The sequence below is a fragment of the Eulemur rufifrons genome, chromosome 8 (genome assembly GCF_041146395.1).
Source record: "Eulemur rufifrons isolate Redbay chromosome 8, OSU_ERuf_1, whole genome shotgun sequence".
Classification (NCBI taxonomy): Eukaryota; Metazoa; Chordata; class Mammalia; order Primates; family Lemuridae; genus Eulemur; species Eulemur rufifrons.
In genome coordinates, this window is record NC_090990.1 from 4462762 (window position 1) to 4479786 (window position 17025).

At 40.8% G+C, this 17025-nt stretch overlaps 1 protein-coding gene across 1 annotated transcript in view; it reads right to left on the reverse strand.

The window, feature by feature from the left end:
- Positions 1–17025, reverse strand: part of RERE (arginine-glutamic acid dipeptide repeats) — a 409470-nt gene that overhangs the window by 95760 nt on the left and 296685 nt on the right. Inside the window, exon 11 of the mRNA XM_069479289.1 lies at positions 10870–10968. Within this exon, the coding sequence (XP_069335390.1) occupies positions 10870–10968 (99 nt within the window). The remainder of the gene's footprint in view (positions 1–10869; positions 10969–17025) is intronic.

The following is a 17025-nucleotide window of genomic DNA, read 5'->3' on the forward strand; positions in this document are numbered from 1 at the left end:
CTTAGGAGCTCACCCAAATGGGCCACTCCACTGAAGTTGAGGTTTCTCTTCTATTCAACCCTATCAAACGACATTCTCTGATTATCAACCCTGCTCTGGGTGCTAAGCTAGGTTCTGGGGATACAAAAAGAATTAAACTACAGTCCCTGCCCTCAAGACTTCCCAGTCTAGTGTGGAGGCACCCAAATGAACATGGCATCACAACCCAGTGCGGTAGATCCCCATACAACACAAGTGTGTATACACAAATCTTCAGGAGAGCCCTGATGACTGGACAACTTCCAGGCCTCCCTCAGTAAAAAGTCACTCCTCATTCTAGAGGACTTCATGAACATCCTAACCTCTCATGAAAATGAGGGGTTGGGGAAAGAAGAACAACATAATGCTAGAGAACATTAAACTTGGTCCAGCACTCTGATTAGTGTACTCAGCATTAATCCTCTAGACATTTAAGAATAATCACCATAAGTCTAGACAAACCAATGCCAGTTGACAATGCAAGCTGGCCTACTCTGTCAAACAGCAATATTAGAGGGCCTCTTCCCTGAGTTGAGTCACAAAGCCAGGATATTTGGTCCAAGAAAATAAGATTTCTGAAAACACTTTCTCTTTCTACTGGTTGGTATAATTCAGAGTATGGTATCTACAGTCTTAAGTAGTTCACAGTCGTCCCTTCTTGAATTAAAATTTGTTAGAAAATGTCTGATGACATGAGTCACTATTGCTCTAAGACAGAGGTACATAGGTAGCCTTTTCTTTCTAGGTATTTTTCTTGCTGCCTACCCAGGAAAAACTGCTCTTCTGACAAATGTTGAACTCACAGTAAACATATGTAGTAAACATTGTCTAAAGCAGTTATAAATCCAAAATGCTTCAATCTTAACACAATGAGCTGCGGCAGAAGTCAGAAGAATGCATGACTCAGAATCCTACATGACTGAAACCATGAAAACATTGTTAAGGAACATGTTCTGCAAGCAGAAAACAGAACAGCCCTCAAAACTTCCTCATTAATTCGGTAACAATAACTTAACTGTGAGGTACAAATCAGGTGTGAACACACTAGTCTAAGATCCCCATGGCCTTCTGATCTCATATCCTCCTCCCCTGCTCCAGCCATACTGGGGCATCGGTGCTGTTTCTTGAACACACTACCAGGCAAGCTTCTGCCTCAGGGCCTTTGCATTTTACAGTTTCCTTGGCCCAGAACACTCTTCCCCTATATATTTGCAATGCTAGCTTCCTCAATTTTTTTTTAGGTCTTTACTCAAAAGTGATCTTCTGAGGCTACCTTAAGTAAAAGTTCAATGCCATTATCCCATATTTCATATCACTTTTCCTATGTTTTTCATCTTCAGCACTTAGCTAAGACTCTGCATATGTCTCCTAGTGACCGTGTTTTAATCTATTTTCCCCGCTACAATGTCAGCTCCATGACGGCAGGGATTTTCGTATGTTTTGTTCACTGCTATATCATCAGCATGTCAAATAGTGCCTGGCAGAGTGTTGGTGCTCTGTAAATATTTGTGGAATGAATGAATGAATGAATTTCAACTAGTAATCTAAAATCAGAACTGAATGTGTAGCCTAATAAACATGAAGGGGTCATCCTATCTTCATGTTCACACAGTGTCAAGAATCACAGAAAGCTGGCAGGCCTGCCACCTGCCAAACCGACATGAAACAAAGGGAATGTAGACTCAGAGAGACAGACTTGAGTTACCACAGCAAGTTGGTGAGGTCAATTTCAGGGATTGTCTTTCTCCCCTTGTGATTACCAAACATATTTTGCTTCCTAATATCTTCATAATTTGCTTTATAAATGTGGAAAACACGTTAAAATTCACCCACATAAAGATACGTTAGAAAAATATCTTAAAGCAAGTGCTAAAACAACAGGTCTAAGTGTCAACAGCACGCAGGGCATTAGGGGAAGAAGAATTACTAACAAAACACTACTAGTGAAAATTTTAAAAAATAGGCTGGAGGCTGACACCCTAGTGAAGGCAGCAATTAGGGAGCTACCAAGGCCATTGCCACTTCTACCTAAAATAGACTTTAGGGTTTTGGGTGTTTTGGTTTTTTTTTTTTTTAAAGAGACAGAGTCTCGCTTGGTCCCCTAGGCTAAAGTGCAATGGTACAATCATAGCTTACGTCAGCCTCAAACTCCTGGGCTCAAACAATCTTACTGGCTCAGCTTTCCGAGTAGCTGGGACTACAGGTATATGCCACCCAGCATACCTGGCTAATTTTTAAATTTTTTTGTAGAGGTGGGGGTCTCACTATGTTGCCCAGGCTGGTCTTGAACTCCGGGTCTCCAGAGATCCTCCTGCCTTGGCCTCCCAAAATATTAGGATTATAGGTGTGAGTCACCACGCCTGACCTTTGTTAGTTATTTGGTTAGTTATTAAGAGATGGGGTGTCACTCTGTCGGCTGCAGTGCAGTGGCACAATCATAGCTCACTGCAGCGTCAAACTCCAGGTCTCAAACAAACCTCCCATCTCAGCCCCCCAAGTAGCTGGGACTAGAGGCATGAGCTACCACGCCCAGCATGACTGTAGATTTAAAGACAGAAGTATGCTAGGAGAGAGGAGACAGCTTTAAATGAGTTACTTCCTTTCATGATAAGGTTCCCGTTTTTATCTTCCTGTTTTCTTCCCCAAACCCTCAATTCCAGTTTCCAGTCTAATATGTCTCACCTGTGAAAATGTAAGGCTCCAATGCCACTATACATAGAATGTTCCAAGCATACACATTAAAATTGACTCCAGTTCTGTTGCTAAGAAACTGCAGAAGAAAAAACGTTTTCCATCCTCATCATTTATACAATAACCACTCTGTCTACAGGAGAATAAATGCAATCTCTCAAGCCCCTTGTGTTTTGTTCTCATTTTTGAAATGAACAGAGAAAGATGATCGAGAGTAGCCAAAAGTGTATGCTATCTCCATTTTTTTACATGTCCTTGAAAATGAGATGGAAAACATGGTTTCCACAACTCACTGCTCTAGTATTTATTAATCTTTCAAGTTGAAGATTATTCCCCGCACCCCTGTACTCTCCCCAAGCAAAAATGAAAAATACCCCATGAAAAGAACCCTCTGATTTTAAAAGATTATCCTAGCAGCAAGGAATAATTTAGGGTACAGTTGTATTCAATGTGGGATTCCCACATCTCAGTTCTGTTCTACATAGTCACAACCCCTAAACACAGATACATGCATAAATACATATGCATACACATGGAGCCCTAAAGAAACGCACAAGGTATTGTTGACTTTTTATTTTTTGATCTAAAAATGGGGCTGGGGATGACGAACTTAAAAAACATGCTGGTTAAGGAAAATGAGAAAGAGAACGATCTTGTTTAAAAAGAAAGAGAAGTTAGAGCATATTAACTTCTTATGATAAGGAAAACCCCCACCTATTACTTAGCACAGCAGCCACCTGAGACACCCACCCCTCACGGAAGACCCGCATCAGCATAATACTAACCTAACACCTGGCCCATCAACTAATCTATTACCTGGCACATCAGCACAACACTAAACCTATTACCTGGTGCATCAACATAATCCTAACCTATTACCTGACACATCAACTAACCTATTACCTGGCAGGCATTAGTCACCTGAGACCCCACCCCTTGAATCACCCCAACTTAAAAGTGGGAAAAACGGGGTAGACGGGGCTCAGAATTTGGTGGCGAGACCCCTCTGAGCCCGCCGGCGAATAAACCTTGATTCTCCGACTCTCGGTGTGCCGCTCAGTTTGTCCTCGGGACCACCCACTGTAACACTTAGACAACAGCATAAAGAGAAAGCCTGGAAAGTAATAAAGCCATGTATATGACAGGCAAGGTCACAGTTGAAGTTGTACATTTAACCCAGAGGTAACTTCTAAAGACATGAAATACTGAAATAAATTTTTGAAATATCTCTTTCCTTCTAATGCTTATCCTACCTCATTTACTAAAGGATTTTAAAAATACATTTCTCTTTATAGCTTGTTAAACAGTAGAATCTTTCTGCAAACTAATTGACAGAATTGATTGCCTTACATCAACTTTTCTGCCCATATAATTGATTTTTAATTCACTCTCATTTCTGAAAGGACTTGACAATACACTCCAGTCTATCTACACTATTGACTTCTTTAAACAAGGGTCTGGTTCAAAGGCTAAAGGCAGTATACGATAGGAAAAATAGGCCAATTTTATTAAAACTTAAAACATTAGGCAAACCTCACTTGAATCTAGATTTTTCTTTTTTAATATCAAGGACTAATTTTTATCATGGGTTAGAAAAAGAATACATAACATGAAGTAATATGTGTATTATATATGTGTAAGTAATATATCTACATTTTATTTCCCTTATTTTTCCTATTCCCATATCTATGAATTTAGTTGTTCATAAGAAACAGTATCAATTTAGTTTGAAATTGGAAGAAGGGCAGTTAGTAGAGAGAAAAATCTACTTTGATTCAATTTAAAATTTACTAAGTATCTATCTATTATGTGATGCACTAAACAAATCATGTCTACATTGGGTTAATAGCAAAGTTTCCAAGTGAACTGTAAAATTTTTCATGTTAAAGTCTTTTAAAAAGTGAGAATTTCAATGTTATGACTCAATTTACATGCAAATCTGTGCACACACATAAATAGAAAATGACATAAAACCACGTATGTACATAAACAAAGACAGGAGAGAGCAAGAAACCAGTAAGCAAACTGTGAGATGATGTGTTAGTGGTGAGGTTTTAAATCCCCTTTAATGTTTTTATAATGTTGTTCTAACAATAGAGAAAATTTGCATGAAATTCTAAAAAGAAGTGAATGGGTTCATACTAGATGACCAACATTTCTTGAATGACTACATAGAATGGTCTACAACTCTCAAAATTTTACCATTCCTAAATATAATTAAGCCTTCCCCTACACTGCTGATGTAAAATTTCAAAAAAAAAACCACCAGGATTACGGCTACTTTCAACCCACGTGACGCAACTGCAGGCTGTGAGAGCCTCTCTCCCTTTTGTCATTATCCCCAGTACTCTGCTTTCACCTCCACAGCCTCCTGCTGGTAGGACCTTAACTTGGATTTTACTGTGAATTCCATTTTCTTCAGCTGCCACACAAATAGTAAATAAAATTCACTGTATTTTTGCCCCACTAAGCAGCTCTGTCTTCTGGCACACCCAGATGCCTGGCTTGAAAAAAGTGAACAATGAAAATGATGTTTTCTCAAGCAGACATTCCAAAAAGGGCATAACAAAGGCATCTGAAGATGCTGCTGGGGAAAGACCATACAAATAGCTGTGTGTATGCTGTGTAATTCCTTGACCAACTGCGTGGGTTCACTGGATTACAAATTTAGAAAATTACTTCGCCATTTCATGTAAATTTTAAAAGAAGGATTTTCATTTCTACTTATGATACACTGGGCTTTACACTGAAGGAAGGTTTAGATGTTTTAAAATTTATGAACTTGTAAATAGATCCATGTACATGGCCAATTAAGGTTTATCACCACCATGGATTAAATATCTTTGGATAAAAATTTCAGAGCTTAGGTTGTATCTAGGTTGTTCACCTCAATGCATCACATCAAAATTGGTATAAAATATTTAATGGGGGGTATATTTCAAGATAAAAGCTACCATTACTCAAGATGAAATGGAAACACCTTGCAGTAATATCACAAGCAATAAAACCTTTTTCACCTTGTGCAACACCTGGATTTTTGCTGAAAGCTAATTCAACATGAAAATAATTTCAAAAACCAAATACAGCCAAGTGGATAGAAAGCAAAGGGTGAAAGGCACAGCTCAGTGGAGCACCCAATCTTACGACCTTGCAAGTCAGGCCAAACTCTACAAGGAAAATGCAGGCCCTGAATTTTAAAAAGAATTCAATTAGCATCCTCAGTATTTCCATAATCAACAGCTGAATGCTAATTGAGAGCACAGCATCAAGCAGCAACGGAATCCCAGTGCAATAAGCAACAACACAGCAGCAGCAAATGCTACCTTCAGCTCACATGCATAAATAAACAGAATTAATAACTACCCAAGCATGGAAGGGTGACTTAATCTGTTTCGATTAGGTGCAGTTCAGCCTGGGGCCTTTGTGTTATATTTGAATGTATTCATCATGTTTAATTGAAAACCTAATAATCTAGGGTTTCAGTTTTGGGGCTTTTTTCTTTAAAGTTCTAATCTGTATTTCCTCTTCTTTCTATTCCTAAATTCTACTGATTTAGATGACTTCCTGAAAGGAACAGTACTTTTGCACGATGTACGTGAACTTGTTTAACCATCAATACAACTCTCACAGGGAGCAGCCAGCCATTGCTTTGGCTCCCTCTTCGCCCACACCACAATATTTAATAAGCTTTATGAAGTGGGCTAGCATTTCTTCCAGAACGTTTCTCTGGTTTTACCCAGTTTATTTGGCCTGAAAGATATGCCAAATTAACTGGGCATATAGATATAAGATATAACACTAAACCTATTACCTGGTACATCAACATAATACTAACCTATTACCTGACACATCAACTAACCTATTACCTGGCAGACATTAGTCACCGGGGACCCCACCCCTTGGATCACCCCAACTTAATAAAAGTGGGAAAAATTGGGTAGATGAGGCTCAAAATTTGGTGGCGAGACCCCTCTGAGCCCACCAACAAATAAACCTTAATTCTCCGACTCTCCGTGTGCCACTCGGTTTGTCCTCGAGACCACTTGCTGTACCACCACCATGTCTATATACACACAAACTGTCAGGGAAATTACTGAGAAAGTGTGAGATGGAAGGCTTCCTATTGTATAATCTGAGGTCTAAGATCTCCAGAATTAATGATTAATCTAAAGGCCTAGCAAAAAGAGGTTACGTGATAGGATGATGATGATAATGACGAAGAATTTGGGAGCTTTTACCAAAAATAAAACTTTTAAGGTCAGCTTTGGATATATGTAGAAGTTTTTCTCTTTGATGTTGATTCATAATTATTAACTATTATAAGTTTTAAAATGCTGGATTAAAGATGATCTTAATTATAGTGAAGAATTTTTAAAAACAATAACCTTGAACAAAGAGTCACCAATGTCTAGGCCCCTCCTAGGGAGAGACATTATCTTCATCATTAATAAGTCCTCATGCTTAATAAGTTTATAAACCAGGAGGGCAATCAACTCAGAAATAAAGACTTTGGGGAACAAACAGTTGGCAATTACAGCACAAAAGTTAGCATGAGGAGGCAAAGGATTATCTGCCAACAAATGATGCAAACAGGAGACGCAGTTCAGAAGAGGGAGCAATGGCTGTGGGATGGGCAGAGGAACTGAGCTAAGCCACGGAGACCTGTCGGGGTCCAGACTGGCAGGACAGCGGTTAGTTTCTTCACAGAGCAGGGGGCCTGCCAGGGTCAGGAGGTACCTGGGCCCAGTCTGTCCACTGCACAGGGGGATTCATGCCCTCAGGTGCTTATTCCACCAACCCTCTCACAGGGGCAGCTGCTTCCAAGTATTCATATAAATGCAAAGAGAAATAACCGTTAAAGGCAACAAAGTTTAAAAATAACTATTATAAGGCCGGGTGCGGTGGCTCACGCCTGTAATCCTAGCACTCTGGGAGGCCGAGGTGAGTGGATCGCTGGAGGTCAGGAGTTCGAGATCAGCCTGAGCAAGAGTGAGACCCCCGTCTCTACCAAAAATAGAAAGAAATGATCTGGTCAACTAGAAATATATATAGAAAAAATTAGCCGGGCATGGTGGCACATGCCTGTAGTCCCAGCTGCTCGGGAGGCTGAGGCAGTAGGATCACTGAAGCTCAGGAGTTTGAGGTTGCTGTGAGCTAGGCTGACGCCACGGCACTCTAGCCCGGGCAACAGAGCGAGACTCTGTCTCAAAAAATAAAAAAAATAAATAACTATTATAGAATGTGCCAAGTATATAGAAAACTGAGATGGGGGAAAAAAGGGACGTAGGCCACGTACTTTGTTTAGCTGGGACACATTTGTCTTGCTTATCCCTGTGATTCCTGAAGTGAGAAAATGTGGTAAATTCAACATGAGGGGTCCACATGAACACAGATGTTTTTTCATAGCTACAGCCAGGCTCAGGTAAAGAGGGGACTGCCTTGTTGCCACATAGATCTATTCAAAGATGTGATCTGGATGCATTCATCAAAAGCTTCCTTCAGTCTCTCAATTATTCAATCACTCCCTCTTACTGTTGAGGTTTCAGAAAGTGAAGCTTCGCTTCCTACAAATAAGGGAACCATTTGATCCCTAGGCTCTGCAAGGGCTGGATGACTGCCAAAACACTGCTCAAAACAAGAAGCAAACATGATAAAAATGAGCCCAAACTGACATGGATTTATGCAGTTAAGCATCATTATCCCGTACTCAAAATATTCACCACTCTGGAGTCATGTTTTGTTTTTCAAAATAAAGCCAGGCTCTTTCTGATGGGCAAGACCCCCTCCCATCTCACTGCTAAAAACCCCTGAGCAGCTGCAGTGGGGACACAGTCAACTTCTTGCCCGATATAAGCAAGTGCTGTAGGAAAAGGAAATCAGCTTTCTTTTAAGCAGGAAAAGAGGACTCGGTGCTGTATATTTTTAAAATTCTAGAGGGAATGAAAGGTCACAGGACAAAGGAAGGGAAGGAAGGAGGGAGGAGAGTCATGGCTGGAAAGGAGCTGGAGGCAGGAGTAAGAAGTGTGTCCATGGGGGAACACCAAGAAGAGGCAGAGAGGCGGGGAGAGGAGAGATGACGCCAAAAGGACATGGGGACAGAAGGGAGATGCTCAAGAACTGCAGGAGAGTAAGACACATGCTGACACAGACCTATAGACTGTGCTATGCCAGGCCAAGAAGAGCGAAGGAAATCTTGGAAAGAGTGGTTAAACGGCCACATTATACATACTTGTTCCATCCTTTTCGTCTCCTTATGTCCTTTTTCCACAAAGTCTCTTTGCAGAATTTTAAAATCTTAATCAAATCTCTTATCTCCTCACATAAATATGTTTTTACTGAAAAACAATGTCAACATGACTTCTCAAAACGACTGAATTTATCGTCATTATTTTGGCCATTGTCTGAACATTAAAATACGTTTAAGATGTTTCCACCTCTTTACCAATCATGTAAGATTTTAGTTTTTTTTTTTATTTAAAACAGCTATACTAACTTCATCGTAAGTCTGATAACACTTAAAGTCTTAAGGGACTACCTGACAGCACCCTATTCCCAAACCCTCCTGGGCCGTTTCAGTCCATCTCTGCTGCCTCCCCGTTTCGTCCTCACTCCTCTCCGCCTTGCCCACCTGTAGCCAGAGCTATTCTAGGAACACAGTCTCCGCTCTGCTTTCCACGTACATCTCAGATCTCACCACTTCTCTCCACCACGCTGCTCCCACACTACTCAGTCACCAGCCCCAGCCGGGACTCTCACGGGAGCCCCTGCAGGCCACCGGACTCAGCAGCCAGAGTGAGCCCCACCTCCAGGGCGAATCACTCCTCTGCTCAGAAGCTGCTCCGTGCAGAGCACACTGCAAGGCCCTGACCACGGGTCCCCACAGGCCACACCTGATTCGGTTCCCTCTGGGGCACACCCTCCTCCCCCACACCCACCACCCGCCTCTCCTCCTACTCCCCTCCTTGCTGTGCTGCAGATACATCCCTGCCTATTTCTTCAACACGCCAAGCATGCTGTCACCTTTGGGCCCAGAATTCTCTTCTCTCTGATATCCAACAGGCTCCCCTCCTCACTTAGCTAAGGTCTCACCTAAATAAATGTCACTTACCAGGACCTTCCTGATCCCTCTTACATAGGACAGTGCCCCCATAGGTGATTCCCCATCCTCATTACCCAAGTCTGTTTTTCCTCAGTGTTCTACCACCACTTGACACATACTGATTTACGATGGCTTCCCCTCAAAACGTAAGACTCTTAAGGAGGGACCTTGTGTTCTTGATACAGCCTGTCTAGCACAGAACTGGGCACACAACGAGCACTCAATAAATAATAATGAATAAACAAAAGAGAGCAGGATCAGGAAAGCACAAACAATTTCTAAACACTTTCTCAACACACAGGTGAGGAACTTGCAATCAGCATGTGTCTCAGTGCCAGCTTTCATCTAAATTTCATTCCACTTGAAGGGCAAATGTCAAGCGGTACATTCGTACTGAAAACTGTATTTGCACAAGCAATGTGTTAAGTCTTTTATAGCAATACCTTTTACAAGTCACAAGATGGGGATGTGGCTTCATGAGAACTCTGTCTGCTAGATGGGAATCTGTGGGTTTGCAAGTCTGTGTTTGTGGGCACATTTCTCTCTCCCCACATCCTTCGATGGGCCACAACAATTGAATCAATATGCATAACCTGCTGTATTTACTTAAGCAAGTCTGTGCTTCTTACTTTTAATTAATGTCCTTCAGTAGGTTAGGGGTCCTGGCAAGTCACCAACCCGACTCTAGGTTATATATCAACTGATTTTAACATGCTTTCATCTTTAAATAGGGCGGTATCACGAGCTAGCTTGCACCAAAAATAAATTCAAATGCACTTTTGTAAGGAGTAACTATCGATTTCTCCTGTCTTTCCATGAAATTTGGGCAAATCTTTCCCATCATCTGTGGAATCTAATCTTACTAAAATCAAGCCTTTCTGTACAATTATGAGGCTTAAAGAAGGGCTCTTTCCTTTTGACTAATGGATGCCATGGATAGACTCTCTGCGTAACTGAATTTTCTGAATGAGCTCCTTTCCCCGAGTAGTAGGGAGGTCACATGCCAAGAAGCAAACGCCCTAATGACCCAGAACACGAGGCAGACGCAGGTTCACGCTCACCACTTCATCCTCGGTCCAGCACTTCTCGATCAGCTTGGGCACAGGCTTCTTCACCAGGCGCTGCAGGGCTTTGCCAGCATCATAGCCACTTTCATGTAGCTAAAACAACAACAATTTTAGTTAATTAACTGCACCAAACAACAGAACTGGAAACAAATCAACAAAAGGCAAGCCCTGCATTTACTTTCTCTAATAGTGTGATCCCCAACCCCTGGGCCACAGACCAGTACTAGTCTCTGGTGCCAAAAAGGTTGGGGACCACTGCTCTAATAGACGAAATCAAGAAAGGGACATACAGACTCACAATCATTTTAGTCAGCATGGTCATCTTTTGGAACCATCCCCTAAGTTCTAGCTGTTCTGGGAGAGGGAGACAAGGAAGGCATAGAACACAGTGGCAATAATAGGAACAGGATTAACAACAAAGCATACACCTAGTGAACATTTGGCCTGGCGGACATTCCATGCACTCGTTATCTTACCTAACACTGTGATGAAAGTATTTTCTCATCTAATCTTACGGGATAGGAACTATTGTCACCTCATTTTACAGATGAGGAAACTGAGGCACAGAAAGATCAAGTAAAGGTACTCACCACACTGAGCCAGTAGCTGGTGGAGCCAGGACTAACACAGCCAGCAGGACACCCACTCTTGCCCCATTCTCCCCAAAGCAGCCTAAAGGCATACTAGATTATGTTCTTTCCTTTTAGCATTTCTTAAGTTTTTCAACTATAGTAATTTCACTAAAAAACATTTGAAGTGCCTGAGCTACAAGAGCCTTTTAAAGAAAATAATCATGTAATAGTATGCTAATTTTCAGTACATATGAATGAAGATTCTGGTTTATCTACACACACTATTCCCAGTGGGACCCAATTTCTCTCATGTTAAAGCTAACCAACTTTTCTCACCCTGTATCTTTTCAACCCAGTGCACTGTCTGATACCACCGACTCCTTCTTCCCTTGCCAAGACATTCCTGCTGTGGCTTCTATGACCCCAACCACTTCTCTTAGTCCCAACTTATAGATGGTAGAGAAACAGCAGGTAGAAATATAATCTTGCTCTCTCTGCTTCTCTAAACTGTTACTTGTCACTCAAAATTCTCACTGGAAATCTGCTTTTCCTTTATACAGCTAGTCTCCTGATACAAGAATTGATTTTGGCTAAGACTTGTATCTCCAGTGCCTAACACAGTCAATAGTATAAGGTGATACTCTAAAAACACTTGCTAAACTAATAAAGAATAAATACATTCCTTCAACTATTGTCCCTAGGTAGACTCAATCCAAGTCTAAATCTCAGTTTATTCAAACTCATTCAGCCTACGATGACTGAGTGCCTAGTATGTTCCAGGCAATGAATGTATCGGACCCTGGGATACAACAGTGAGCAACACAGGCAGAGGAATCGCTGCCCTTATGGAGTAGACAATCTGATCTTTTCACTTGTGCTTCACCCTCTTATTTTGACACTCTGCCAGCATCTGCTGAATACCCAGGACAAGTAAAACACAAGCCTTAATAAATCACAGTCCTCATTTCTAAGAAAGTCACAAACTGGTGGGGACATGTGGGGACACAACACATAGAAGGTGACAAGATCAAGTAGGTTGCCGGTTGCCTGGGTGTAGGCAAAGAGCTATGGAATCACAAGATTCCTTTCATAGAAGACTCACGAGAAGGACATGCAGATTGCCTTCCTAGCAACTGTGGTAGCCCCAGGGCTAGGCACACAGTGAGTGGCAATAAATATCGGGAATGCATGAATGAATGTTGGAAACATACACAAGTCTCTCTTTTAACTATTTAACTACTGTTGAAAGGGATATCACACATAATCATCATTTTCATTGCTCTCTCAGCAAAATGGAAAATATTAAAAATTTAAATTTCCAGAGCATTCTCCCTGTTTAGAGGACACCAATTTATTTTAAATCAAGACTGGGAATTCCAGGCGGTATGTCTGCTATAAGTCCACTGTCTTAAAACAAAACAAAATATCTACAACAATGATCGATGCTGGATCTCACTTTGGAGTGGTGATATAGTGAATAAATGTTAACATTTACTTTTATGACATTCCTCATTAGATCCTTTTTAAAATAAAATTGCTACTATAATTTGCAAATGTTTGAAAGCTATCCAATCTAGCATCCTTTCAGAGGTTAAAAGGATTTATAATAAAGTTATCGATTTTCATACTTTGCTTTATGTCCAAACAAGTATATATTTGTCAAGTTCTACAATATAATAAGAATTTATAATGACAGCTTAACATGGATTAAAACTGAATAAAAGGAAAAAATCAAATGCCTGCTCAATTGAAAAAGCACACATTTTAGTGATAATCTGAAATCGAATCAAGTTGATCAAATCATAAATTTCTAATAAAAGGCTCCTGGCAAAATTAACATTTTATGAGGCCATTATAGTTTCTAATTATAAGAAAAGTGTGAAAAACTATGGACTCTGGAGCCAGAACACATGGATTCACATTCTAGCTCTATTACTTACTGGGTATGTGACCTTGAGCAAGTTACTTACCGTTGTTGCGCCTCAATTTCTGCATCTTTAAAAATGGGTATAATAATAACATTGACCTTTAAAGGCTATTGTGAGGATAATATTACAAATATGTTAGCTACTTCTTTAAAAAAGGGAAGAAAAAAGAGAAGCAGTCTCATCTCAACTTTTGTCAATCTTCTAGATTAGACAGTAGTCTTTTCAGAGACGGAAAAAATTTTTTTAAATTATAAACAAAAACCACTTATGTTTTACATAATTACCCATGTCAACACTTTATGAAATTTGATTAAAACTCTGGTACAGTACACAGGAAAATTTTTTAATTTTTCAATCTTATGTGGCCAGTAGTAGGAAATCATGCATAAGAACATAAGGCCCACTCTAAAAGCAAACCGCTGAGTGCATGTTTAAATCACATCTCATTAATCCCTATGACATTCCTGCCTTCTGGTGAACCGAGGAACCAAGGAGAGCTGTAAACTATAGATGGAAGAAATGCTTCCACTACCTGGTTGAGTGCACTGTCGTGCTTGGTGAGCTTGTCCGAGAGGAGGGCACGTACCTCTCAGCTACATTTCTACTGAGGTGCTTAATTGAGAAGGAGGCATTTCCCCTAAAAATACGTCAGTATTCTTGCTTCTTTTTATAAAAGTTAATTTCAGATTAAACTTTCCCCTGAAGAAGCTGTTGCAATTTATGTGGTAACTGGAGCTTCCACCATTCAGTTCTCTAAATAATGGGCAATTCCCTCCTTTCTTTTGATCTACTGTCTGCCTAGCCTCTTAAAATATTCCTATTCCTGATCTTCCCACAATGTAAACCCAATAAATATTTAGTGCCTACCCCTCCCACCCCAATACAAAGAAACATTTGAAAAGTAAAAAGTGTGGAATTATTTACCAAAAGTGATGAAATTCTTCTTGAATGGATGAAGGCAGAACATTGTTACGCTGTCATCAGTACCTCATAGGGGCCAGGACAAGGCTGGGCCAAGTGGCTGTTCTGTCATGCCCTCCTCCTGGGGACCAAAGGGCATCTCTCTAAAGGGTCACCTTCCTCTCTACCTTCTAGGAATCCTGTCTGAGAATATTCTCAGAGAGAGCTTTACTTACAGAGTTACAGAAATACTTTGATTATATTTTATTAAAGATACACTTTTAACATAATAGAAGTTGTTATGGCCCAAGTAGTTCTGGAATAGGGAAGATTATCTTTATAGCACTTCGGGGAAACTATTGGAGTTCAGGGCACCCTTCGTTCCTGCAACACATATTCACTGAGTGCTCAGCTGTGTCAGGTACTCTGCTGAGTGCCACGACAGATGCAGCTCTGAACAATAAAGACAACAGACATCAGAAACTTATGACTAAGAGTAGTGCACAGCCTGAGAATCAGAATAAATGTGCTGTTCCAGGGTGACACATCTATCTAAATGTCACATCCAAACTCTAGGGTCCTAAAAGGTTGGGTCTACCTTCTTTGCTTAATGCATCATGATCAAATAAACCCGTCTTAAAAGGAGTTTGTTTTCTGGATGATTATGAAGACTTTCTTCAGATGGGGGCCAAAACAATATTCAAGCAGGAGCTCAAATGGATATTTCAAGTGTATTCTTCATGTAAATTAGAGCTGAAAAGCTACCAAATTACTGGCTATCTTAAATCTCTAAAAATTATTATGAAAAACATTCCCCTCTAATATGGCATCAAGCTCTGAAGGAATGAAATAATTTATCTTGTAAAAATCATTATGTAGGTTTCAAATTTTAAACACAACCACACAGATCACAATCACACAGAAATATCAGGAAATTCAACGCAGGCTTTCCAATATTGCTAAGGTAAAAGGTCTTTCAGGCCAGGCGTGGCTGCTCACACCTGTAATCCCAGCACTCTGGGAGGCCGAGGTGGGAGGATAGCTTGAGTTTAGGAGTTTGAGACCAGCCTCAGCAGAATCGAGACCCCGTCTCTACTAAAAATAGAAAGAAATTAATTAGCTGGGCAACTAAAAATAGAAAAAAGTAGCCAGGTGTGGTGGTGTGTGCCTATAGTCCCAGCTACTTGGGAGGCTGAGGCAGTAGGATCACCTGAGCCCAGGAGTTTGAGGTTGCTGTGAGCTAGGCTGACGTCACGGCACTCTAGCCCAGGCAACACAGCAAGACCCTGTCTCAAAAAAAAAGAAAAAAGAAAGGTCTTTCAATGTGAATAAGACTTTCTACCATTTCCCTAGCTGTTAATAAGGCTGTTCAAAGAAACTGCAATGAAGATGAAGGAAAAAACACTCTCAAATGTCTCATAGCTTCACTCTGTAGCCACAGAAAAGCAATTAAAGCAAGATAATTAAACCTTTCTGTCCATTTTGCAGCCAAGTCAGGCTGGTAAAATCTGGAATGAAATGCAATTTTTTATGTAGAATGCAGAGAATTATACATTTTGGAACTACTGCAAAAAGCAGGGGCCAAGATTCCTTACTCAATCAGCTTCCAATCTCCAAAAGCTACTGATGGGAGAAGCACTTAGGTCTTATGCCATCTCTGTCACCCGGCCCACCACTACAGCCATGTCATTTAAGCAGAAACCACTTTCAAATTCATCACCACAGGTGTGTGGTGGTTTTGTTTCTGGGGTTTTGTTGTTGTTGTTGTTTTTTAATCGAACGACCAAGGAAATGTTTACTTGTAAATTTGTCTGCCTCTTTTCTGCATCACTAAACTGCTTGACTACACTTCTACACAAACAAAACCTGTCTTCCCTAAACTACAGGTCAAGCAAGATCTTGGATTTACAGCTGGGGAATTTTATAGCAAAACAGTGATTCTTCACCAATCCACTAGCCATTCAAGTCATTCCATCACAGAACTATCTGTTTTGCTGTTTTCCTGCAATTTGTCCTTTTGCCTGGGCTTGCTCCACAGAATCCTCAGAAATGTGTTCTTTTCTTCATTTTTTGTTTGTTCATCGTGAAAGGGCAAATGTGAACTCTTCCCGTTAGGTTGGGTGTCTAGCCTTCTTCCACCGCACCTTCTGCAGCAGAAATCCCAGTGCCCATGACATCCAGTGGGAAGTGCCAGCCCCAGAAGCAGGCTGCTCACACATTTTCTTTGCCTTCTATTCATTCAATAAAGAGTTACCAACCAACTCCGTATGCCAGTTATGGTGCTAGCAATGGAGACACAGTGGTGTACAAAGATAGACAGGTGTGAACTATGCAAAGTGGACTTGGTAGGGGATTTTGGTGCTAAAAACAACAGCAGCTTCCGAATAATCAACGCTTGGTGGTTCCACTGTAACAACAGTAATCACTACACTGAATCACTCAGACCCAAAGACACTGAGCCCTAAGTAATTGGACATACTAAGCCAGCTATATAAAAGCCCTCGAGGACTCCAGGTACTCAGCAGCCCCTTCTACATAAATTATCAAATAGTCGGTGCCTTGTGAACCCTAGCAAAAACAGCATAGGATTTGAGGCAGGTGACAGATTCTTCTTCCAGCTTTGTCCCAAACCAGCTGCGTTGAAGTTCTCATCTGTCAAATGGGTATAACACCACCAGCCCTCAGCTGCATCACAGAACAATGGAAAGCATTAAATGAAATGAAACATGTCAAGATACTCTGAAATGTAA